At 40.7% G+C, this 24,596-nt stretch overlaps 1 protein-coding gene across 7 annotated transcripts in view; it reads right to left on the reverse strand.

Annotated features, from left to right (window-relative positions):
• Positions 1-18,191, reverse strand: part of INO80D (INO80 complex subunit D) — a 42,612-nt gene extending 24,421 nt beyond the window's left edge. Inside the window, exons 1-7 of one of the 7 annotated variants that reach the window (XM_071747021.1) lie at positions 17,713-18,190; positions 16,178-16,247; positions 14,345-14,409; positions 9,023-9,118; positions 8,657-8,903; positions 4,548-5,305; positions 1,249-1,357 (exon numbers count right to left, since the gene is read on the reverse strand). In XM_071747021.1, the coding sequence (XP_071603122.1) occupies positions 1,249-1,357; positions 4,548-5,305; positions 8,657-8,874 (1,085 nt within the window). In that variant the 5' untranslated portion in view covers positions 8,875-8,903; positions 9,023-9,118; positions 14,345-14,409; positions 16,178-16,247; positions 17,713-18,190. Of the gene's footprint in view, positions 1-1,248; positions 1,358-4,547; positions 5,306-8,656; positions 8,904-9,022; positions 9,119-14,344; positions 14,410-16,177; positions 16,248-17,455 lie in introns of all 7 variants that reach the window. The other 6 variants (XM_071747017.1, XM_071747020.1, XM_071747023.1 and 3 more) reach the window with 6 other exon arrangements.
• Between the last annotated feature and the right edge of the window lie 6,405 nt (positions 18,192-24,596).

The raw sequence follows: 24,596 nt of genomic DNA on the forward strand, positions 1-24,596 counted from the left end.
AAATGCCAAAGAGAGAAGAGTGTAAGGCAAGTTATTTTAATAGATATATCTGCTTTGAAAATTACATGTGATTTAGAAATCTCAAAGTCTGTTCATGTTTTCCCAAAACAGTTTATTTAAAAGTTCCCTTTAAAGCTAAAACTAATGTTTGTGTAAGCTCACTCTCTGACTGCTGAGGCCCTAGAAAACACTGCTCACTCATAACAGAAGAGAAACCTTTTTTATGAGCAGTCTACACACTGCAATTAAGCTTTGCTTGGCTGAAGACTCTCAGTATTTAGTATCCTGGTGTCTGTCCTGATGACAGTCATGGCTTTGCTGTTCACCTTGTGGACAATCTTTAGAGTTCTGTTAGGTTGCAGAATTTCCCACATAACAACAAAACAATGTTTCACTAACATCATTACTATAGCTGTGACTTTTAAAAATAAAAATAAATGGGAGAGAGTTGTAATATCAAAAAGTCCAGTTGCACAGTGGAAGAAAATCAAATTATAGAAACTACAATCAAACTTTATTGATACCCCAATTTCCTTTCGTTATGCTTGGGATTCTTTGCTTTAACTTTGCACCTTAAAATTTACAATAATAAATATATATTATCAGGTCCTGATCTAAGTCCAGGTTCATGACTTTCCAGAGTATGGAGAACACTGTAAACCTTTCTGCACCAGAAGCAACACCTGCTCTGCTTATGCCTTCAATCACATAACGTTTTTTCAATGCTTCCAACAGGCAGAGGTTTATTCGAAACTTAATTAAGAAAATGCCATGCCCTTTAAAAAACACATTAAAACAACATCCTGCACAATTACCATAAGGAATAATCAGTAAAATGTAGCAAGTTCACTAACAAAGTTATGCACAAATAGTAAGAAAGACAAGGAAGCAATGACAATTCATTTAATTTGGTTCTAATTCAGGAAATACCTCTACTCAGCAAGGCACAAAAGTTCATTAATAAATCCCACTCAGCTCAATTAAATTTAGGCAAATAAGCTTCAATTCTTTCCTGATGCATTCTTCTGACAGCAGGCTGCACAAAGGTCTTTAAGTTACGTGGAAACTGGGACAGAAGGCAACAAGATGTTTCATAGCTCTTACAAACAAATGAGCTCAAACAATCCTTTGTTTCAGCAAAGCACTTGAACAAGTGCTGAGTTTCCACTGACTCCACTTGGACTGAGGCTCACATTTACATGATTTATTCCAGCAAGGCCAGCATGAATGCTGAAGAATGATACTCACTCATGTCTCTCATAGCCAAGGCTTTCTCGGATAGACCACGCAACCTGGTAAGGAGAGGTTTGCTCTGAATCATCCAATTCTTCTCCACTATCTTCAGACCAATCCAGCCCTAAGGGAATTGAAAACATGAAAGCTGGATGAAGAGTGTACCCACCTCATATAAACCTCTGAGCAGCCTGTGACACAAAAGATGAATATGTAGAATACTTGCAAGCATAATTATCACAGAATTAAAGAATTATCAGAGTCAGAAGGGACCTCCAGAGATCATCTAGTCCAACTCTGCCACTAAAGCAGGATCACCCAGGGTACATTGCACAGAACTGCATCCAGGCACATTTTGAGTATCTCCAGAGAAGGGGACTCCACAACCTCCCTGGGCAGCCTGTGGCAGTGCCCTGTCACCCTCGTAGTAAAGATGGTTTTTTTTCTTATACTTAAATGGAACTTCCTATGTTCCAGCTTGTGCCTGTTACCCCTAATCCCTCTCACATAATTATGTTTGATTAAATCACATAATATTCTCAATTACACAGTAAAGTTACAATAATGTCTCGATTATGGTGTGCAAATAGCATGCACTGATTTTCAGTCAAATTTGTGTTTCCTTTAAAATCATTGTCTTCTTTAGCCATATGCAGTGGAAGAAAAATCAGCAGCTTTCTTACTCACAGAAAAGTATCATAAGTTTTCATACCAAGCACATGGAACCTTTAGAGACAGGGTAAGAGAGAAGTCCCTGCCATGAAGAACTGACTGCCTGGCAATTTTTACTACTATCTGATCTAAATAGGCCACGTTCATTTGTGTTTATATTCTGACCCCTGCTCGGTTCCAGAACAAGAGGAAAATAGAAAAAACATAAGACAAAGCAGCATGGACAGGGATAGACAGACAGCATGTTTCTCTGCTCAGTCTCTGTAATTGCCTGCCAAACACATACATTAAAACGAAGAGAGCTAAAAAGAGAGATAAAAATACTCCTGCACTTATACTAAGCAGCATACTTTCACTTGCTGTTGATGCATTATGATCAATTTATTGTACACGTCAATAACCTCAGTTTCTCAAGATAAATACAACATCCCAGAAACAGTGTCCATTAAGCTCTCAAGTAAAGCTTTATCTTTTCCAGTTTTTCCTGTCTCTCCCTCATCCAGCGTGGAATTCTTGCCAGTTCCTTGCAGCAGGTGGGATAAAACCCCATAGATGCAATTATAAACCAGCATTATCAGTTTTTCATTTTCTTGTGTGTTCCTTGAAAACAGAGCAGCAGTTGGGCCAGAGTTAAGAAGCACTTTATTTTTTCTAAAAATAAACTGAAGTACCGTATCTGAGATTATTTGGAAGTCAGACATTCTGAACTTGGGGAATGCATCAGCACTTGGTCACCTACTTTCAGAGTTAGACACACACATACACACTTAGGATACACTTATCAGGAGCACTTTCATAATTTAGAATCAACACTTTAACATAAACCAGAAGTATCAGAAAGCCTCTTTGACAGGAACTCCAGCACTCTGAAAATTCTATTCTTCATCCTAATTTATGATCTGCATTTGAACCAATTTAAATACCTTAAGACATCAGAAAAAATGCCAGAATTATCCTTTCAACTGAAATGTTTTCCTCCTCTCACCCCTTCCATAAAGGAAGGAAAAAACAACTTAATCATCAGATAAGGATTCAACAACCAATACCATGTAACAGATTATTTTTAAAGATTCTGTGCAGTCATCTCTAGTGCCACTCTGTTGAAAAGAAATCCTGAAATTCTCTCAACTGGCATAACTAGTTTTTAATTTTAAGATATACTATGAATAAATAATAAATATATTTTCCACTCTCACATAATAAATAGGTGAATTCTGTCACTTTGCCAAATATAAAATGTTCAAATTGCACACACACAGTTATGCATCTGTGTGACTGTACGTTAATAGATCTAATACATTTTTTTACTATGTCTTTTTTTAAAGAAAATTCATTCTTTTTACCATTTGGGGATGTAAAACATCAAACACAGAAAGTGATATTTCTACTGTCTTTCAAAATGCAGGTCACTTTCTAAGTTATTAGGGTCTGTGGCACTCAGAAGTGCCTCTGGAGCTGCCATTCCTCACAAGACCTGTATTATATGCAGGACCATCAAAGGGGTTTTCTTAACATCATCCCTTGGAGACATGCTATGGGATGCTAATTATCTTCTGAACAAATAGTCAAACTACCCCATGACTGCCAAAGGGCAGATCTTCACAACAAATTAAAAAAAAGGTTAATTGAATAATAGCATAAATAGATGTTTGCAATTAAATAATGTTATGTGAGAAACATCCAGATCTTTCTGAAGTCTTTTTTTTTTTTAACATCATAAATGGCATTCTAGCTCTAGTATTACACACCAACTCCTGTTTCCCCTTTCCCTGTCAGTATTTTACTTGTTAGAAAAGTACAGTCTAAAACCAAGCGGAAAAGTAAGGTAACTTTGGAGGATGAAGCAGCTAGGAGTATCTAGGTGTGTGTATTCATAATCAGACATTAAAAGCCACAAAGCTGGCTCCTTTTCTAAAGCTTTGTAGAGCATTACTGGCATAGCACCAAGTTGGTTACATTTAGTTACATTTTCACAAGCAGCAGTTGATTATTAAAGTTTCTAGATAGTATGTAAGGAGGAGATTATTCCTGCATTGCTATGTAGGCAAGATACCACCCCTCCAATTACCTTCTGTAATGGTGCTGCCCTCCTGCAGTTATCTTTTCCTCCTGTTCATCTACACTCTGTGCAAGCCCAGAATAGGCCCAGTCAAGAAAAATGCTTTTATGTTCCAGCATTCCCAGTCAAGTCAACTGAAATTTGGAACTGCACAGAACAGGCACTCATACAGGTACAGCTGGGCCACGACTACTACTGAAGTGGCAAACCTACAGTATGATGTCTGTATCATCCAGGCAATGCTTTCTACACCTCAGTTTGATTTCTCAAACAGGAGATCAAGAAGAATAAACAACTAAAATCCCATAAACAATATGCAATGAGTCCAGGCATTCCCTTCATAGAGAACAAGCAAAAGAAAACACCAAGAGATTACCTAGTTCAGGGTTATTTTGTAAGGACCACACATTAATGCAGGACAGGGGTATGAAGACATTGTCCTGTTGTCTTTTGTTCAGGACAAAAAATAAGCAGACAATGCATACATTATTTGTGGTGTATTAAGGCACAGACCCAGATTCACTGAGGCAGTGATTTGTCAGCCTCATACCATTTTCACCACTTCCCACAATTATCTACTCACCTAAATGTGGAAACAGATCAGCATCCAGCTGCTGTTTTCGAGTGCACAGTTTCACCAGCCTCTGTAACTGGCTCATGCAGGATGAGTGTGGAGAAAAGGCTGTGGCTTTCATGAGGACCCGATCAGTCCTTGGAGGGTCTGTGACAGGAGCCCTAGGAGGTGGCAGGAGAGGCAGAGGTCTCTTGCCAGACAACTGCCGGGCTTGTGCTATAGTGTGTGTGGTATATGCTGCTCCCTGCATTGGTAGGCTGGTGTTCAGAGGCTGAGGTGACTTGCAGCCAATGCCCTGTGGTAGCCCTGTTGGCTTTAATGAAGCTGATGAAGGTGGTAGATGGGAGTGCTGCTGCTGCTGCTGCTGCAGAGGCTGCTGCTGCAAAGGTGCAGGGAGGGGGCTAAAGTGCTCTTGGCGAACTTTTAAAATCTCTGTCTCTCTCTGGCGCTGTCGGTTTTGAGCCAACTTGCTCTGCAACTTTTTCCTAACTGTTGCCCCTTTTTTCAGGTCATCATCCTCCTCGTTGAAAGCAAAGGGGTCTTCTAATTCTGCCTCCAGATAGTGGAGAGGAAGCCTTGCCCCTGGAGGGGAGAGGGACATCCCATCCAATCCATTGGGCATCTTCAAGGCCACAGTGGGCACTGTCAGGCTGAAGGCTGTCGCATCCATCTGGTGCCTGACCTTCACCTCCTCTATGGGATCATTCTTTTTCTTCCTCTCCTTTTTCGGTATAAAGCCAAGTACCTGCAGGTGGCTGTTGCAGTACCTTTGAAAAGTAAAAGCAGTCAGTTGTTAACTGAACTCTTTTAAGTAAAATCTGAAGAAAACTGACATCATTAAAGGGAAATAAACACACACACATCTCACATGAATCTAGATGTAAACACAAGAGGTTTTATAAGAAGCACACACAGCTGCTTCTAACACAGCTGGGGTGTTCCCAACCCTAACAAAACCCAAAAACAAGTGATACTCTGCAATCTTAGGGTACAGAAGTCTCATGTTATTGTTCAAGGGAGATTTCACACACAACCACTCGAAGTATTTACTATCTGGTAGGGTAAATACTCATAAAGCTAATGGAATGTCTGCTACATAAAACTAAAATCTCAACTCTCAGTCAATGGTTTTGAGACCATTAATTCTAGTAATTTCAAAAGCTCCCAAGGAAAAGTTAATTGAAGATTACTTTCAAATACTATAAATATTTAAGTACTATTTTAGAATTTTAATATGATGAATTTTGTAGCCAGAGGATTAGCTGAATGTTTTCCAAACAAAAATCTAGCTTAAAAGAAATTCTCTGCTGCTAGAATATGCTTACACAATACCAGGAGTATGTAAACACACAATCCACAAACATGGACTTTAAGCTCTTCTAACACAGAAAAAAAAAAAAAATTGTTATAAAAAAAGAAAAGAAAAACCTCTCCAAAAGATTGTGATGAAAAATCAAAATAAGAGTTGCAATTTATGGCCACAGTAAACATACTAACAAGTAAACCATTACTTTTTGTTTGATTAAAACAAGAAGGTGATAGGAATGTAGGAACCATGAACTGATACTTTTTCTGTTTCACACAGGCAGGCTCTCCTGCCTCTTTAGAATGTGAATCAGACTTCTGCCCTTGCAGGATCCCATATATAACCTGCAGCTTTATAGACAAAAACAAAGGTAAGAAGATACAAAGTATTAATGAAGAAGCTTAATTAATTATGGTATTCATGGGTATGAATAAGGACAAGATAAAGAAATACACCATGAAGGTATAAAATCTGACCAGTATGAATCTGAGAAAAGTATATTTTGTGAACAAATATGTTAAAATTAAAATTTTCCTGGTCTTTATGCACAGAGTAAAAATAAGAGAAAACCCCAAACCAAAACCCCCAAATAGAGAAATAGAATAGAGAAACTGGACCTCAAATAAGGCAATGAAATCATGTACTGTTACTAGATTTAATTTGTAGAATGTTTATAGTTAATAAGAAATCTAATAATATAGTAGCATATTACACATCTTTGTGCCTGGTAGCATCTCATTTGTCTGGAGTCAAGTGATGTTTTTTTTAATCATCTGTGGACAGACTGTGAAGCTTTTGGCATATAATGCATCCATCCTGTTAAGAAATTTTTTTTTTTTTTTATGTTTAAAAGCCTATAAGTAGATAATTGTCAGAGCCTCATACAGCCTGCTTCGGGTCATGTACATGTCTTAAACCATGAAAAAGTGACCACCTGACAGCAATTGTGGACATCAAAAATTAAAAGCTAAATGCAAAGTCTTGGATGCAGCAAAGATCTTTATAGCAAACAAAGTGTAAAAAAAGGGTCCTAAGAAATAGATACAGGTTTGCCTACCAAAAAGCAATTTAGAGCAGGCACAGCCTTATCAGTAGCATTCATTAAATTTTATTGCTAAAATTAAACTCTGTCCTTTGAAGAAGTCTTTTAAAATATTCTTTCAAATCATCACATCCTCTTTTGAAATTAAAAGTTTATTTTCTCCTTCAGACACCTGCTGTCCTCTTCAAGTCATGTAATGTGACACTCGACATGTAACTGAATTATTCTAATATAACATGCACCAGATGTCATGACCACACTTCATTTTAACTTGAGAAAAATCAAAAAGAATAAAGTTTGAAATCAATTCAGAGGTGTAATGAAAATTTTCAAATTCCATATGAGACCTAAAAAAGTGTCATTAAGAATTACTATTCCTCTTGTTTTTAAGTATGACCTCTGGTAAATAGCAACTCTGGCTCAGTCAGCTCTTGCACCTGAAATCACAGCATGCCAGCTAGGCTAACAATTTCCAGGAGCATTTCTGCACACTTATTTCCAAAGAGTTTCAACTGCAGAGTAGCAAAGAAACACTCATCACCTGTCAAATTACAGCTTAAAGTTACTAATCTTGTTCCACTTAAGCACTTGCTCTATAGCTTTTGACAAACATTCCTGGGTTTTTCTCACTTCACCAGTCTTCCTCGACTGAAATGGCAGGTGAAGTGCAAGTTAATTTAGAGCACAGTCCAACTGTTGTTTTAGACAAGAGAGGGAGCTGTGAGCCAGAAGGAAATTACATGCAGAACACAGTGGGAACATTGCTAATAATGCAAAAGGTTAGGGAATGGCAGCTTATTCTGTGAAAGGTCAGTGAGTAGTGGCTTGATTATTTTTGGTATATTTTGTTTAAATTTTATGTTAAAAGATAGTTTCTAACAGAACAAGCCTCAGATAATTAACACACACTAATTAAATCCTGTGTTACTGGCAAAACCTGCAACATTAACTATGAAAAATTGAAGTCATATGTACCTGGCAGCCAAGATTAGGCAAATTCTGCTCTATCAGCCCAAGCAACAGCAATGAAAGTGTTTGGTGTTCAGGAACTTTTAAGAGCAAGGAAGAATGTCCTTGTGGCTACAGGAAGAGCTGCAATTCAGGAGATGCAGTTTGAATTCCCAGCTCTCCAACAACCTCAAGTTCTCTCTCTCACAAGGCATTTAATACCTGGGGCACCTTGGCCATCTTCATGTGGGAAGGGAGAGAGAAAGGAAGAGGGGAAACAGAGAAGAAAGGGAGTGGACAGCACTTTCCCAGACAGCTCATCTCTTATCAAGTAATAGTTATTTTATTCCAATAATACCATACTACAGATAAGTACCAAATGTCAAACACTGAATTGTAATTTCTATTTGTATTCATCCCCATGTGTCGCTACTGTTTGTCCTGAAAAATTAGATGGAAGTGTGCTTTTGACACAGCTAGCCAAACAAGTAGAGCTTTTCAAGAGCACGTACTGTGACCAACAAAGTAAATTAGTTAGAAGAGCAGGTATTGAATAGCAGGCTTAATCCATAATTTATAGTGAAATTAAAAGAAGCAATAAACTCTCCGAAAAACTTCCTTGGGAGTTAGCTACTGCCCACTTTCTGAGTAGGTGACTCCCACAGAAAATAAACCAAGTTTATTGGTCTTAAGGAACATCCTGGAATTCGATCCACTCAGGCCAGTCCCTCCCTCATCCTGAAACCAGGCAGCACCTTAAGAGAAAACTCATGCCCACGTGCCAGAGACTTCCCAGTTTGCAGATGGGTAACCACAACGCACCTACGGTCCTCAGACTTGGGGATGGGGTTGGTGCAGCGCTGGCTGTTGTACTTGGCCACATATTCACATTGCTTGAAGGGGGCAGTCTTGTCCTCCAGAACGTGCCTGATACAGAAGGCGTAGCCGTTGAGTCGCCTCTGCTTGCACAGTTTGGGGCTGTAGGAGCACAAAGGCTTGTTGTCAACCTCAGAGAAGTGTATGTGTTTGCCTTCATACATCACGTGACTCTATTCCTTGTGAACATCAGCTGAAAGGACAAAAAATAGTAAAACAAATCACATAAGGAAAAAAAAAAAAAAAACCAAACCAAAAAACGCATTCGTTGCGTGTTTCATTTTGGCAAAGAAGAGGGACCCAAAACAATACCTGATTTTAAATCTTCTGTACCATATCAATGTTAAGAGAAAGCCCCAAGGACACCACTATTCGGGAATGATGATGAAGCAAGGTGATGCAGATTGTCTAAGGAAAATATCAAAAAGGTCAAAGTCAGTCAGAATAAAACAGATATTATTATTGCTTAATAAATCACTGGCCAGATGTAGCCCCTGAACCCATGATTCTGACAGCATCCAGAAAGCCAAATCCAAGAGCACAACAGTTTCCCATCAGTAGTCCCAGGTCTTTGAAAACGGTGAAAGGAAATTATTGGGGGAAAAAACAAAATCTCCTGTCACTGGTCTTAAACTTGTTAAACAAAACTCCACTCATTTACCAGAAAGTTATTAGAAGCTGTAAGTTGTAAAAGGTTAAGCAAGGGTTTTTTTATTTTTTAAAAAGCTTTATTTACCATACTCGACAAGCAGTCTTAATATCTTACAGTTACCCACAGGAAGCATCAATATGCAGTCCTCCCTAAGGTCACCACAGTTCTTCAGAGCTTTTCCTACCTTATTATACTTATTTTAGGTAAATGTGGGCATTAATAATGTCAGAGGCAGTATTCCCATCAATGCCAGCAGTGCTGAAATGTCATTTGAGCAAGTGGCTAGGATTTTTTTAGCCCTAAAATAGACTCCTACAGTGCAACAAATCCATGCAATTATGAGGTACTTTTATAGTCTCCTTTTTATAGTCTTAAGATGATAGAGTCCTTGGGAATAATTTAAAAAAAAAAACAAACCCAAAAACCAACCATACAAAAAAACACAACACAAAATAATCCATCAAATCACCTCAAAGCAGCTTCTAATAAAATTATTAACAGTACACATATTCTGCAGCAAACTGCTTCACCCACATTAGCCTGCAAAAGGCAGCTTTTATTCAGAAAGGCCATCCTAAAGCACCGAAATAAACTCTTCTGAGCACAATATATTCAGTACTCAGTTCAGTTTCATATGCTGTACACCAAACAAAGGAATGTACATAGACATGTTATTCAGGAAATACATAATAAATCAGAGGCACGCAACAAACGTGCAGATTACCACCTCAATCAACTTACTTCTTCCCAAGGATCAAAATGGCAAGAACACACTTGGAAGGAAGAAGCCTACACAGACTTTGTAGATGCAGTGAAGGTACAAGCCTTCACTTCCCACCTGGAGTGGGAACCTTGAGAAAATGAGAAGCACTCTGGCACACTGGCATTTAGAAGAGCAACCTGAAGTCACTTGGGCAAAACAAAACACCATTTCACACCTCTAAATGTAAACTGAATAGATCAGGCATTTCACTGGCATACATCTAGCTGCAGAAGCAGAAGGACAGAAGACTAAGAAAAATAAAGAAACACACTTAAAACTCTTGAAATAGTTATATATGCACTTGTGTAGCTTATAAAGGATCCAGAATAGAGATGTGCACTACTAAACATAACTAGCACAAGTACAACAAGGAACATGTAATATTTCCTTTCACATGTTGCCTTTCCATGCACACATGCAAGTACACCCCACATTCTCGGGGTGCAAGAGCCTTACACTTTGTTTACACTAGATAGCCACAACATAACCAGGGGCATCTAATCCAGTTCCAATCACCTTTCCCAACTCCTCTCAATGTATGGAAGCACATGAAAGTACAGAGCATGTACAATATATATTGAAAATTAATCACTGGAATATGACCCTTCACAACGCATGAGTCCTATGAACAGTTCATTGCTGGCTGTGCCCTTCAAAAATGCAAAAATAGGAAAAGGAAACTAATTATCCTTTAGCACGCTGAGAACAACATAACCATTTCAGACAGCTTTATTAAAGCAGATACTGACATACTCTTCAATATTATCCATCAACAAAGTGAAAGGAAAAAATAAATCCAACAGTGACATCTCCAGTACAAGAGCTGTGACCTGGGTTTGGGTCCCACATCTTTGAGAGACAGCTTCTTTCATTATTAGGACACAAAAAGTAATTAAATGAGTCTTAACTAACTGCATCTTATACATGACAGAAAGCCATTGCTCTGGAGTTTGCTTCTCTAGATGTGGTGTGCTGGACAGGATGAAAAAACTTGGAAGAAAAATCGCATCTCGCAGTTGGGTAACTCACAGGCTGCTCTCTACTTCCTGTTTTATTTACCAACTTCTTTTAAGCAGCCACTACCATGCTCTGCTGAGCTTTTGACAGATCAAGGACCTCCTCCTCTTTTCCATTTCCCTTCTGTGGGTTATCATGCAATAGACCAAGAAATGCATACCTAGCATGCCTCAGTTAAGCTTCTGCAAAGAAACTGCTCAGCAGTTCCCAGACACTATAATCCTTGATTTATTCCTTTGCACCCAGTCTTATTTTTGGATTTAACTCATAATTAAGTCTTATTTTTGCACTTAACTGTGCCAAGGCTGGCCTCTTGCTTGTCTGGGGCTCAAGTACAATTCTGTATGAAACATTTAAGCAAAAACATCGCTTAAATGCTTAAAGACAATAATCCTCAGGGAAACCAATAAGCTTGAACAGGAATTTTGTGGTCTATACATACAATGAGAGAAGCTCTTGCAAATACAGCCATGCTAAAAAAAAAAATGGATAGTAATTGATTAGCACCACTACAGTATAATGAATGAAAAGAAAGCTAATATACCTAGCAACCCCTGGTACATAAAAAACAAACCCTACAGCAACGCTCCCAAACTTGCAATTATATCTTTATTAGTAGATTTCTACACAGACTTCCTGTAAGACAGTGGCACTAGGTGGATACACTACAAGGATCAGAGACTGAAGTTGCTCTTAATCAAAGAAGAGATTTTTCTTTTTACTTCAAGGATTTTAATTCTGTTGATCGCTACTTAATCTGATGCAGCATTTTATTTTGAAAAAAATATATACAGGAGTTCTCAATAGAATGTTTTGCTGCTATATAAAAAGTAGCACAAGCATGGAATAGGCATATGTCACTTAAGTGAAGAGAACTGAAACAACACTTAGCTAAATAGTGGGTGGGGGAGAAATTATTTTTGTCCCACAGGATTTAGTAAGAGATGACGGAAACATGGACTTCCCCTGGAGAAATCAAATGCTTAAGCAGCTGTACTTCACCGAGAAAAAAATCAGGGTACAAAACTTTCTGGAAGCTATTTAGGGGTTTGCATTTATACACTGGAACTGTAGAAACATTCAACAGAAACATAATTTATGCCTCTCTATATTCAAGCTGGCTTTTGCTACAACCCATGAATTAGAAATCAGAGGCTGCTTCTTGAGGAACCTAGAATTTCCTCAAACAACTGCTTCTAAGACTTTCAGCTGGTCAGAGGCCACAGGGCAAAGAACGAAAGAGAACCCCAAAATGTGTGCCATTGCCATGGCTGAGGTAGGACACTAAAAAGTGGCAGGGGCTTCATGCTCTCCCTACTGCCCAAGACAGCACAGTAGGTTGGATCAACCCCTGATCCAACACAGCAGAGTATTTCTTTTGTTCTTGTGAGGTCACCACTAGCATCTGTAATTTGGTAACATTCATTTTTCCCCTTCTCCCCTTTTTTTATTCCTGAGCAGCTGACTGGAAGAAAATCTCCTCCCTCTAGTAAAAGCTCACATGAAGAGCAAGAAACTTAGAATCCCAGCAGGGCTTTATAGGAAGGACAGGCAGCAAAACCACACTCCGCAACTCCATCATTTAGAGCAGAGCTACTTGTTCCACTGAGCACAGCCACTGGTGGTCTGCAAAATATCAGATAATGTCTTGAAAAGTGACTGTAAAAGGCTAAATTAAAGACTGACATACAGACAGACGCCTGTGCAACTATCAGTACCTGCTGTCACATACAGGAAGAAGCCAGCTCCCAGTTGCTTTTAGTACTGGTGAGCAGGCATAGTCAGTCCCACAACAGCCCACATCAGCCCCAGGACAACAAAGCTGTAGCTCTGCATTCCACATACACTGTCCCAAAACAGTTAAAAAGTCCTTCAGAGAGGCTGGGAGAAAATGTAGCAGCAAACTTCAGAGGAGGAATCTTTGCTAGACCATACTGAATACTCAGCACTCTGTCATACAGAAACTTGGTACCTAACACCATCTGCAGTCTACTGAGACACTAATGGCCCCATCACTATTAGAAAGCCCAAAGCATTATAGGCCCACAACTCAATTAACAATTTTGAGAAAGCACCATGCTGAAAACATTAGGATATTTTAAATCCTGTGGGTTGGATACATTTTTAAACATATGCTCAGAACTTGACATTCGATGTACACATGATCCAGTTAGGCAACAGAATCTCCAAATGCACTGTAAATTTCAAGGCAATTATATGTAAGTAATTAAAAGATGTATACCTGAGAGGACTGAGCTTAGACTTTCACACATTGCATCCAAACAAAAGCCATGGTGTCTTAACTGTGTTGGTTTGCATTTGCTAATATTAGCACAGACTTCATGTTAAACTTGTTGGTGTGTTCATGACATCTAACAGGCAAGGTATGATCACCTACATATGCCTCCAGAACCACCACTTGGGGCAAGTGGAACATGGCTCTCCAAGAACCTTAGTTTATACACAAACAGTATAAATTTTATTGAGTCCTCAACTTGACCAAGAAAAAAACCAATTCCCTGTGCTGCCCCTATTTGATCTTTTTGCTGAGACTAACAGTAAACACACAGATTTTACAATGTTTGGGCAACATGGAATTTCATCCACTAAGAGATGAACATAAAAATCACTGCTAAGAGGCACACATTTAAAGTTACCTTACAGTAAAACTTTTCAGTCAGTATTAGCAAAAACTATGTTATTAGAGAAAAAGAGCAAACATTCCTTTTTTTTCTGTTTCATGCTAAGAGGCCTTAGGTAACTAGTATCTCTCTCTGAAGTGTTCTGCACCACATCTAATTGTGGTTGACACCAACACCACAAAGTTCTAATTTCTGAGCCTTCTGTGATCTAACCATAACTTTGCCTTAGTTCTGCTCATGTACCACACTCAGCTACCCAACCAAGCCTGCTGTAATTCTGGAAACATAAGTCTTTTTATTAGTAAAAGCATCCAATTTGAGACAGAAAACACTGGGAAGCAATCAAAGTCAACTACAAGAGTTCCTGTAAGGAACACTTTTGGTAATTAGAGCACAATCCTTATTGAGTAAGTCCTCTGAAGAGCCCCAGACAAGGCAAGGTATTGCACACACATGCAAGTACCCTGACAGATCAAGGCACTCAAAGATCTTACTACACACATTTAGATACTACATGAAATCATCTTTTAAACTAATTTTTTCCTTGTGTTAAAAGTTACCTAGAAAGCTAGAAGTAGCAACATGGTCCTCATTCTGCCTTTTCAGAAAGCTTATTACTTCAGCTCTGCAAAAAGACAGTTTATATGGCATAAGGGTATCCAATATATTGACAGAAAAGCAGTGACATATTTGAGGCAGCACTGAAATGTAAATCTGAATATATGCTGAATATATGAATATATGCTTCAGAATACAATGCAATACAGAATTAAAGTATTATTCCTAACAAAAATGGCTAGAAAACTTTGAGATTTGCAAAAAGTTTCAATCAACAGGAGAAAACATAAAAGGAAGGAAAATCACTTTTTTGTTCAAAACCTGAACATGTTCTTCTTTTTGTGTTCTTACACAAAATGAATTTTAATTTCAGCTGATTCACTCAACTGGTAAATAGTACCTTAAAGAAAACATGATAGCCCAAAGCCTAAAAAACAGACATGTAAGATTATAGAAATTTTAGAAACTTCAAAAAATTTCTATAGACAGAAGATGTTACGTAGTAAGATGCATGCTGCTAAGAGCACACTTCTACAGATTTCAATAAAGTAATTTCCTAAACATAACTATTCCACCTGGGCTCAAAACAGGCTCTGCTTCTTTGCAAGTCACTTGAAAAACAGTTTCTATATTTGAACAGAAGGTCTAAGGCCCAAATCCTGCAACAGCATCCTCACAGACAGATTCTCGTGCTTGCATAGAAGCAAACTTACTTCTATGTGGCTATAAACTAGCCCAGGTTTGCTGGAATGAGTGAGGCTGCAGGAAAGCATCCTTCAGATGCAGCAACAATTGGAACATATAGGCGACTGCAACACTGCAGAAATGTGCTTTAAATTGTCTCAAAGTATCAAAACTTTGATCCTGAGAGAAAGCAGAGACTAAACAAAGGACAGCATTCCTTGCAGCTGTACTTGACCAACCAAAAAAAAAAAAAGTCTGTAAATCCAAGTCTTTTATTTATTCAAATAACAGATAACATGCACTTGCATATGAGGTTAAGCAAAACACCTCAGCCTTATTTTTAGTCCCAGCGCTGCAAAGACAAACAAGCTTATTTTCACACGATACAGGAATATCATTCTTGCTTCAGTGGGAACACTTAATAAATAAAGTAATAGAGTTCCTCACAGAGCATCCTCCTAGCAGTTATAAGCTATCAAAGTTTCGATATGTTATTACAATCCATTTTTACCTCCTCAGGATTTACCATACTATGAGAACATGCAACTCTGTAGGACGAGGCCCTTTGTATAAACTCATTCACTCATCATAAAAACACTGAAACATCAAAATAACTCCCACTAAGCAAATTCTGGATTGCTTTCTGCTGATAACTCACCTTTTCAATTAATAAAGCTTGTCCCATGTAGGTACAGATTGCAAACAAATCACACAAACAGCTGAAGACAGCTGTTAAAATCTGACCAGATTGTACATGAGAGCATCATGTGAAGCACAGGTGCTCTGGTTCATCAGTCAGCAGCAGTACCTGGTGCATACAGCCCTGGCTTAGAGCACTGCCAGGACAGGAGTGCCCCTAAGAGGGGACACTCAACTGACAGGGAACGATGCATTGCCTTCAATTTGCCAGTTTTCTCTTTCAGTCTACTGATACCCTAAAAACTAAAACACCCTTAAAACAAAACTTTGTGGTATGTTGTTAAGTAACAAAGTTAGTTTGACATATTTGAATCAGATGGCATAAGGCTTTAAGCTGTGCTACTATCATTTTCAAGTTACCGGTACCATTAGTGTTTTGAGCTAAACAACATACTAAGGAACACTTGACCAAAAGTAGGCACCTCCGGCTTTAGCAAATGGAGCTATTTCACCTGTGGGGGTGAAGCACGTTGGTGGGCTTTCCAGTGGGCTCACTTCACAACTACCAAGATGTTGTTACCCCTGAAAAAAAAGATCCTTTCATTTTCAGTCCCGGGGGGCAGCAGCACCTCACAGGAACCCTTTGCCCCAGGAGGTGGGGGAGCACAGATGGGGTCCCCCCAGAGGGAACATAAGAGAGAGATTGGGCCCAAGTCCCGACGCGGACATTGCTGGGGGGGCTGCTGAGGCAATCAATCCCTCCCCTGGGTTGCGGTGCCAGCAGGCTGGTGCCCCTGTCCCGCAGACGCCGGCCGGACCCGGAGCAAGTGGGAGAGGCTGAGGGACCCCGGCCCCGCTGGGGATAAGGGGGGTACCAGCCCCGGCACCCGGCAGGGCGCGAAGCTGAGGCCGGGCCGGGCCGGGCCGGGCCGGACCGGCCCCACTCCCCTGTCCCTCACTCCCGGCTTCCGCGTCTGGGCCGGGGTCCTCATGTGCCGGCAAGTTAAGGGGGTAGGAGAGAGGCGGGGTACTGACGGCCTCCTCACACCCTCAAAACCGCCCCCCGCCCCCCTCCGAAAAAGTTGTAAAGCGAAGCACCCCGCCGCTGCCGGGCCTGGCGAGGGGGCACCGGCGGGGAGGGGAGGGGGGTGGGGGGGTGTAGATGAGACGGGCGAGGAGGGGGGGGGGGGAGGCGGCCGCTGTGTTTCGTGGCGCCCGTACTCCGCCTGCACCGTCCCCACGGCCGCGGGGCGGGCGGCGGCGGCGAGGGGGGAAAGCACCCTAAAAACGCCGCAAAACTTTCCAGGCCGCGGCCGGTCCGGTCCTCCGTGGCTCGCGGGACCGGCACCGCCTCCGCCGCGGCGGTTCTGGACCAGGCTGGGGGAAGGGGCGAAAGATTTCCCCCCCCCCCCCCTCCTCCTACTTCACCCCCCCCTCAAGTCTCCCCCCGTGTTCCCCGGCCACGGTTGCTCATTAAAAGTCATTTCGGCAAATTAATGCCGCCCCCGGGCCCGTCCCGTCCCGTCCCGCGGCCCCCCTCGCCATGTTGCCCCCCTCGCCATGTTGCCCCCTCCGGGGTGGGGGGAGGGGGTTGAGGGGGAAGCGGCCCCGGCCGAGGCGCCCCCGCTGCCTCCCCCCAGCCGCAAAGCTCCGCTGGCGGCGGGACAATGCCTGCTTTGGACCCGGGGCACGGCGCGGGGGGCCCGGCGGGGCGGGGAGCGGAGCTGGCGGGCCGCGCCGCACTGAGGCCTAGCGCCCTCCTGCCCCCGTTCTTCCCCGCCGTCCTTCACCTCCCGGTCAAATGCGCCGCGGCGCCGCGCCTCGACCCTCCCGCTGGGCCCCGGCGACCGTCGCACTCCCCCTTCGGCACTCCTGTCGGCGCCCGAAAGCCTCTACGCAACCCCCGGCTCCCCTCACCCCCCGCTGCGGCCTACACCGCCTCGGCCGATCCCCGGTCTCGCGTAGCCCGCCTCCCCGCCCGCCCTGTACCCTTCGCACCGCCTGCCACGCTACGCGAGCCCGGGGATGCAGGCCGGGCCTGGCTTACCTTTCCAGCTGCTTTTTTTTTTCCTCCTCTCTCTCCTCTCCCCCCTTTCCCTCTGTTGGGCTGACAGATCAGAGTTTCCTCCCCAGCAGAGGGACTGGGAATGGGCTCAGGCTCTGTGCTGAGGAGCTGCTGCTGCCCCCCCGGCTCTGAGAAAATCCTGCTTTTTGTGGGGAGGAAGCTTTGGGGGCTCTTTATTATTTTAAAACTACAAAGTGCTCAGAGGGTAGGTGATTATTAAGGGGAATCCCTGAATATATTCTCCAGCAAAGAAGGCAGGGCTGCTGGGGCTGCTCAAGAAGAGAGCCAGCAGCCTCCTACAGCACCACTACAGGCACTGAGAGGACATAACATCAGAGAGCGGCTCCTCTACCCTCCAAAACAACAACTTTCCTACCATCTTGGAGGTAGGAGAGAGGGAGGAGGAAAAAAAGTACAGAAGGTATTTATAAAGTGGCAATTGGGGGGAGGGAGCCAAATGGACAAAACAAAATTTTTTATCATTTATGCGAATTTTTATTTTAAATAAAAACAAAATACAAAGGCATGTGGCTGAAGAAATACTTTTCTTTATAACCTGTTAAGATCAGCTTTCTGGAAAAAAAATAAAAAGGTACGGTAAAAAATTTTTAGTAACTTTATTTTCCGTTAAAAATAAAAATGCGTATTTTTCTCCTGTAATTTATGAAGTTGATAACTTTTTTTGTTGGTGTGTTATAGTTCTAAAAATCAATGTAATTGTGAATGTAACCTTTACCTTTTTTATTTTTGGTACTCGTACTCTCAGTAGAACAGCTGAGATTGATGTGGGATACTTTGGCTTTAACAGTACTACTATGTCTTTCTCAAGGCATTCTAAATAAAACAGAATAGTATGTAAAAAAATAATGCAAGTAGGGGGAAAAACTATTTTTCTGTTTTGGTTTTGTTTTGTTTTATTTTATTTTATTTTCTAGAATAGGCCAGGTAGAGAAGCTGCAAGGATTTAATGGAAGTGAGTGGAACCTATGAAATGTATCTGAGAAAATCTGCTAATCTGTCATAAATTTAGGGTTGCCTGCCCTTCAGGATAAGATGTGAAAAAATGAAGCTCGTAGCAAGAAATTTGAAAGCAATAGTTGAGTTTTGTTTCTAATGTTTTCAAAGCACTTGGCAGCCTTCTAAAATCTGCTTTGGTTCTTTTCAAGTAACTCTTTTTATTTGGGGGCTCTATCCTTGATATTTATGAACACTTTTATTCCTGACTTCTTCACAGAGTTGAGAAATGCGATTAATTTATACTACAGTATCTTGTAAAAGAGCAGTGGTTTTCTTCGTTGCAGATGTTTTTATTAGATTGTGAAAAATGTATTAAATGCTGTCAAAACACTGGGAGATGCTATGGGTATCTCTGTAGGTGAAGACACTTTTTTCAGCAGCCCTAGGATAATGTTTCTTGCAGTAGAATTATGCACAGCCCTGTTCAGAGATGAACCGCAAAGATGCCTTTTTATTGTCATGAAGGAAGGGGAAATAATTAGAAAAGTAAATACAATTTTTTTAAATGTATAGCTCATTAATTTTTTTCAGTTTAAAAATTAGTCAACTGGTATAGGCTCATTGAGCAGCAGTCCAGGCTCAGGTCTTATGAATGAAGGTGTTGAAGTCCTTAGGATGTTATCAACCTCTCTCTGTCTGAAATATGTTTTAGCTTAGTTACTTTAAAAAAAAAAAAAAAACCCACAACTAATCCTTAGTTTAGATACATTCCCTTTTCAAAACATAGTTTGTTAGTTTGCCTAGCTAATAGACATCGTTTGTGTGTTTATAGTGGGTTTTTAATTTAGCTAAATTAATTTGAAGTAAAGTATTACTAAAAGTCGGCCGCTCTTTGTGTCATACTATTTATTTTTTCCAGCAAGATTTTTAAAAATTATTGTTAGTTTACCTAGCACGTTTTAATAATCCAGGTGTTGCATTCTGTGGAGTACAGGATGTGGCTTCCTGTATTAGGTTGTTAATCTGTTAAATGTACTGTTCTGACAGAAAAACAACAAAAAAAAAATCAAATATGTTGCTCCTATATTGTATTTTAAAAGACTTAGTATTCTATAGAAATAATGTGATAGGTAGGGTACTACTTAATCTTATCAGTCATTATTGTGTGCTTTGGAGCATAAAGTGTAATGATTCTTTTTGTAAACTATTTAAACAAAAACTATTTTCATATTCTTTATATAAAATTAATTACAGGCATGACAGGGATTACAAATGTTGATCGTATATGGGATGATTAAAGAAATAATTTTGAAATATTACAAATAAATTATCTCAATGGTATCAGAAATTTGGCAAATGCAGCATAAACTAGTATTTCCTTTTGGAATCACAGAATGGTTTGGGTTGGAAGGGACCTGAAAGATCATTCAGTTCCAACCCCCCTGCATGGGCAGGGACACCTCCCACCAGACCAGGTTCCCCCATCCAACCTGGCCTTGAACATTTCCAGGGAGGAGACAGCCACAGCTTCCTCGGGCAACCTGTTCCAGTGTCTCACCACCCTCACTGGAAAGAATTTTTTCCTACTGCCTAGCCTAATTCTCCCCTCTTCAAGTTTGAAACTATTTCCCCTTATTCTCCTACTAAGTACTAATGTAAAAGGCCCTACCCCAGCTTTCTTGTGGACCCCCTTCAGATATTGGGAGGTTGCTAAAAGGTCACCTCGGAGCCTTCTCCAGGCTGAACAACCCCAACTCTCTCAGCCTGGCTTCCCAGGGGAGGTGCTCCACCCCCTGATCAGTTTAGTGTCTCTCCTCTGGACACGTTCCATGAGCTCTGTGTCCTTCTTCTGTTGGGAACTCCAGAACTGGACACAGCACTCCAGGTGGGGTCTCACAAGAGCAGAGGGGGAGAATCCCCTCCCTTGACTGCTGTCTGTGCTGCTTTTGATGCAGCCCAGGACACAGGTGGCTTTCTGGGCTGCAAGCACACCTTGATGGCTCATGTTAAGCTTCTGGTCCGCTCCCCCCCCAAGTCCGTCTCTTCAGGGCTGTCCTCAATCCTTTCTTCTCCCAACCTGTGTTCGTACATGGGATTCCTTTGAGCCAGGTGCAGAACCTTGCACTTGACTTACTGAACTTCATGCACAAGCCCACTTCACGAACCTGTCCAGGTCCCTCTGGGTGCCATCCCTTCCCTCCAGTGTGTTGACTTCACCACAGTTTGGTGTCATCAGCGAACTTGCTGAGGGTGCATTTGATTCCACTGTCCATGTCACTTACAAAGCTGCTAAACAGCTCTGCTCTGAGCACTGACCATTGAGGAACACCCCTGGTCACACATCTCCATTTGGGCACTGAGCCACTGATCACAAGACCCATCCAGTTCCTTATCCAATGAGTGGCCCATCCTTTGAATTCATACTGTTCCAGTTTAGAGATCAGAGTGTCCTGTGGGACAGTGTCTAATGCTCTGCACATGTCCAGCAGATGACATCTGTTGCTCTGCCTTGGTCCACCAGGGCTGTGACCCTATCAAAAAGGCCACCAAATCAGGCAGGCAGGACTTGCCCTTAGTGAAGCCGTGTTGGCTGTCACCAACCACCCCTTTGTTATCTGCTTTCCTTAGCAGAGCCTTCAGGAGGATCTGCTCCATGATCTTGCCAGGCAGAGGTCAGACTGACTGGCCCAGAGCTCCTCGGGTCTTCTTTTTTTCCATTTTTGAGAATGGGGATTATGTTTCCCCTTTTCCAGCCAGCAGGAACTTCACCAGAGTGCCACAACTTTTCAGATGTGATGGGCAGTGGCTTTGCAGCTTCATCCACCAGTTCTTCCAGGAGATGTGGGTGAATCCCATGGGGTCCCACAGACTTGTTCACTTGTTTTCTTTTATTATAAATATATTAAGGACCAAATTTTCAGACCCCAGTTTTGCAAGTGCTTGCAGACCTGATTAATAATTCAGAAGTTTTTGAAGAACTATTTGATACTTCCTTGCATGAAACTCTTACCAAGTCAGTAGAGTTTTACTGGAGTACTAAATTCAAGTCTTTGCATGAAGTATTGTATCTGGCACCATTAGGAGAATTGCTACTTCAACTTCTTATTTAGTAGTTCAGTATAACTATAACCCAAGTTACTTCTCTTTCTTGCACTATTAAGACATTTTTAGTATTACAGGAAGAGAGGCATATCATGAACAACTGGTATGTACTATCTTTCTGTGGTGCTCTTGAGGATATCCATACAGCACACTGAGGATATCCGAAAAAATATCAGTATTTTTTTTAAATGGGATGTAGATGATACACATTAAGAGAGATGGCTATGAAAATCTGAACATAGAAACAATATTAAACCCTTTCTTTGGCTTATGTGCTTGACTTTGCAGACTCTGACTTCAGCTGGATTGCTTGCATGCCTAAATTAAAACATGCATTATAGTAGCATTACACATTTTGGTGACATCCTGAGATCTATTTGATGTGTGTTCATTGCAAAGCAAGAAACTTAAATGCTAAGGGAAAGGGGAAACATTTTGAATCTAGTTTCGAATAGGAAAACCAAAATGTGATAATCTTTTAAGGAGGACCAAGTAACAGAGGAAAAGTTCACTAGATCTTAGTTACAGAGACTGTTGCATAATCACTCAACAGAAAAATTAAACTACTTTATGGATGGATTTATCTAGCACAACATTGTTTATTTACCTGAGTCTATTAACAGTATTTGCTTTTCAGTACTCACTAAAAAATTTTGAGTATTATTTTAACTGTTTTGTTCACAACAAAATGTTAGACAGTAACACCCACAGGGAGCAAAGTCTACATCATTAGTTATGTGGAATTAAGAGTTCAAAAAAATATTTGTTTAAATTTATGGACTAGACTTTGAAGTTGGGAGATGCATAATTTTGATAGAGTAGAGCAGCACTCTGTAATCATGCTGGAGAACAAATTGGAATCCAGAACTCCCGAACAAGGATGGTGTGTAAAGCAAGAAACATCCCATGTACAGAACGAAGAACTGTATTCTGGAAATTCCATTTCTTCATTATAGAATAGGTTTGTCTGCCTTGACTTCCAAGTCCTCACATCCCTGGACTAACCTCTCCACCCAGGAAACTCATCATACTCTGGAGCACAGAGTGGTCCCTGGTTTCTGGCTAATGAAGCTTACCTGGCTCATGTGTCTCACTGGTATTAATAGTGAGAGAGGGCAGGGACATCATGAGTAAGCTTTGTGAGTCTAATAAAAATAATGGAATAGATGCTTTAGATTGTGTGCCAGTTACTGAAGGCAGCTGCATCAAGAAATGAATCCTGACTCTCTCCCAGACTTGCATGCAGCCCAGCTGCAGACCTCAGGAATTTCTGGAGCATGACAGCATTCAGCATGTGATGAAGAGTCTGGGGTTTTCAGCAAACAGTGTTACAGTTACAGTGTCTTGATGTTATTTCTTTAAAGACACATTCTGAGGAAACAGTTCAAATGTCTTCAAATGCTTGTGAAAGGGATCAGCAATGTATTTAAAAAGCAGGTGAATATTGGAAAGGGAAGGAACAACTCTTAAAGGTGTAGAGGTTCATTAGAGACTTTCATATAGAGAGCCACATTTATATAGAAGATCTTTAGACATGATAAATGAAATAAAAACCAAAATTATGATTACATAATTCTTCTAAGCAATGTCTGGAGCAGCAGTTTTATGTGGTATTAATTTATTTAATTGTGCAATGTTCTGGGATAAGGCTGACCCTTAAGGCCCAGCATATTATTATTATTAAAATGTTTATTCTTATTTTTCAGCAGTTCTTTAAGATGGAAATTTTACAGCAGTGGTTGTCTCTAGTGTATCTGAATTTCAGTTACCATGTCTGCTGCAGAAATGTGTATTTGATAACCAGTGAGCTTTTTGACACTTTTCCAAACATCAGAGAGTCCCTATACTAAAGAAGATACCTAGTCTGAGGATTTTTCTCTAGCAAATAAACCCAAGTTATGGTGTAAATTCAGCTTTTTAATTCAGCTGCTAAATAACCTCAAACCCATGTTCTAGTGCACTTGTATGTGACAGCACAGCAGAAAGTATAGGATAAAACATGTAGAACAGAGTAACTTTGCTTTACCTCATTTTAAGTCCTAAATTTCAGCAAAACAACACAAAATACAGATGACTGGCCTTGTTTTCTTGATTCTTAAGGTCTACACTAAAGCTTATTGGAGCAATGAGAATTTTGTTGGGGATTTTGCTTCCTAAAGCTCAGCAAAGTCAAAATAGCAAGACTACTGATTGTGAGAGAGTTGTCCAGAGTACATGCCTGGCACCTGCGGAGACTTCTTTTAACAGAGGACAAACAAATGGAATAAACTGTAACAGCAGGATGCTTTTGTGCAGTCCCATTTGCCTGGGAAGCACACTGATAGTTCAGAATATACGATGATATTTTTCCTGTCTGCTTTTGTCTATTAATATTTCATTAACTGTAACTGTAGCAGTTAATAAGATACACATTTTATGATCAGTCCTTGTTTCTGCTATTAGTTCAGTTATTCATTTACCTTCACATTAGAGTGGCTCTTGGTCATCACTGCAAATTAAATTAAAAAGACAAGAATTCCTGCTCTGGACCACATCAGCTGTTTCTGAGAGCAGCCAATATAAGATGCTTCAAACAAAGGCATGGAATATTCTGTGATGGATAATTCAGAAATGAAAAGCACACAAGATTTTTCAAAAATAGTTGAAGTTGGGGTAACATCAAAGCATGAGGCTTAATTAGTGTCTAGGGTCTAGTTTGTTATAGTGAAGCTTTTTGCTTTTCTTTTTGGTACATGGTTGTAATCTCCGATACATTTCAAACATAGATGCAGGTGTACAAAGGTGAAAATAAGAAATAAATCTATTTC

This window comes from Heliangelus exortis, chromosome 6, assembly GCF_036169615.1.
Source record: "Heliangelus exortis chromosome 6, bHelExo1.hap1, whole genome shotgun sequence".
In the NCBI taxonomy this organism is placed as follows: domain Eukaryota; kingdom Metazoa; phylum Chordata; class Aves; order Apodiformes; family Trochilidae; genus Heliangelus; species Heliangelus exortis.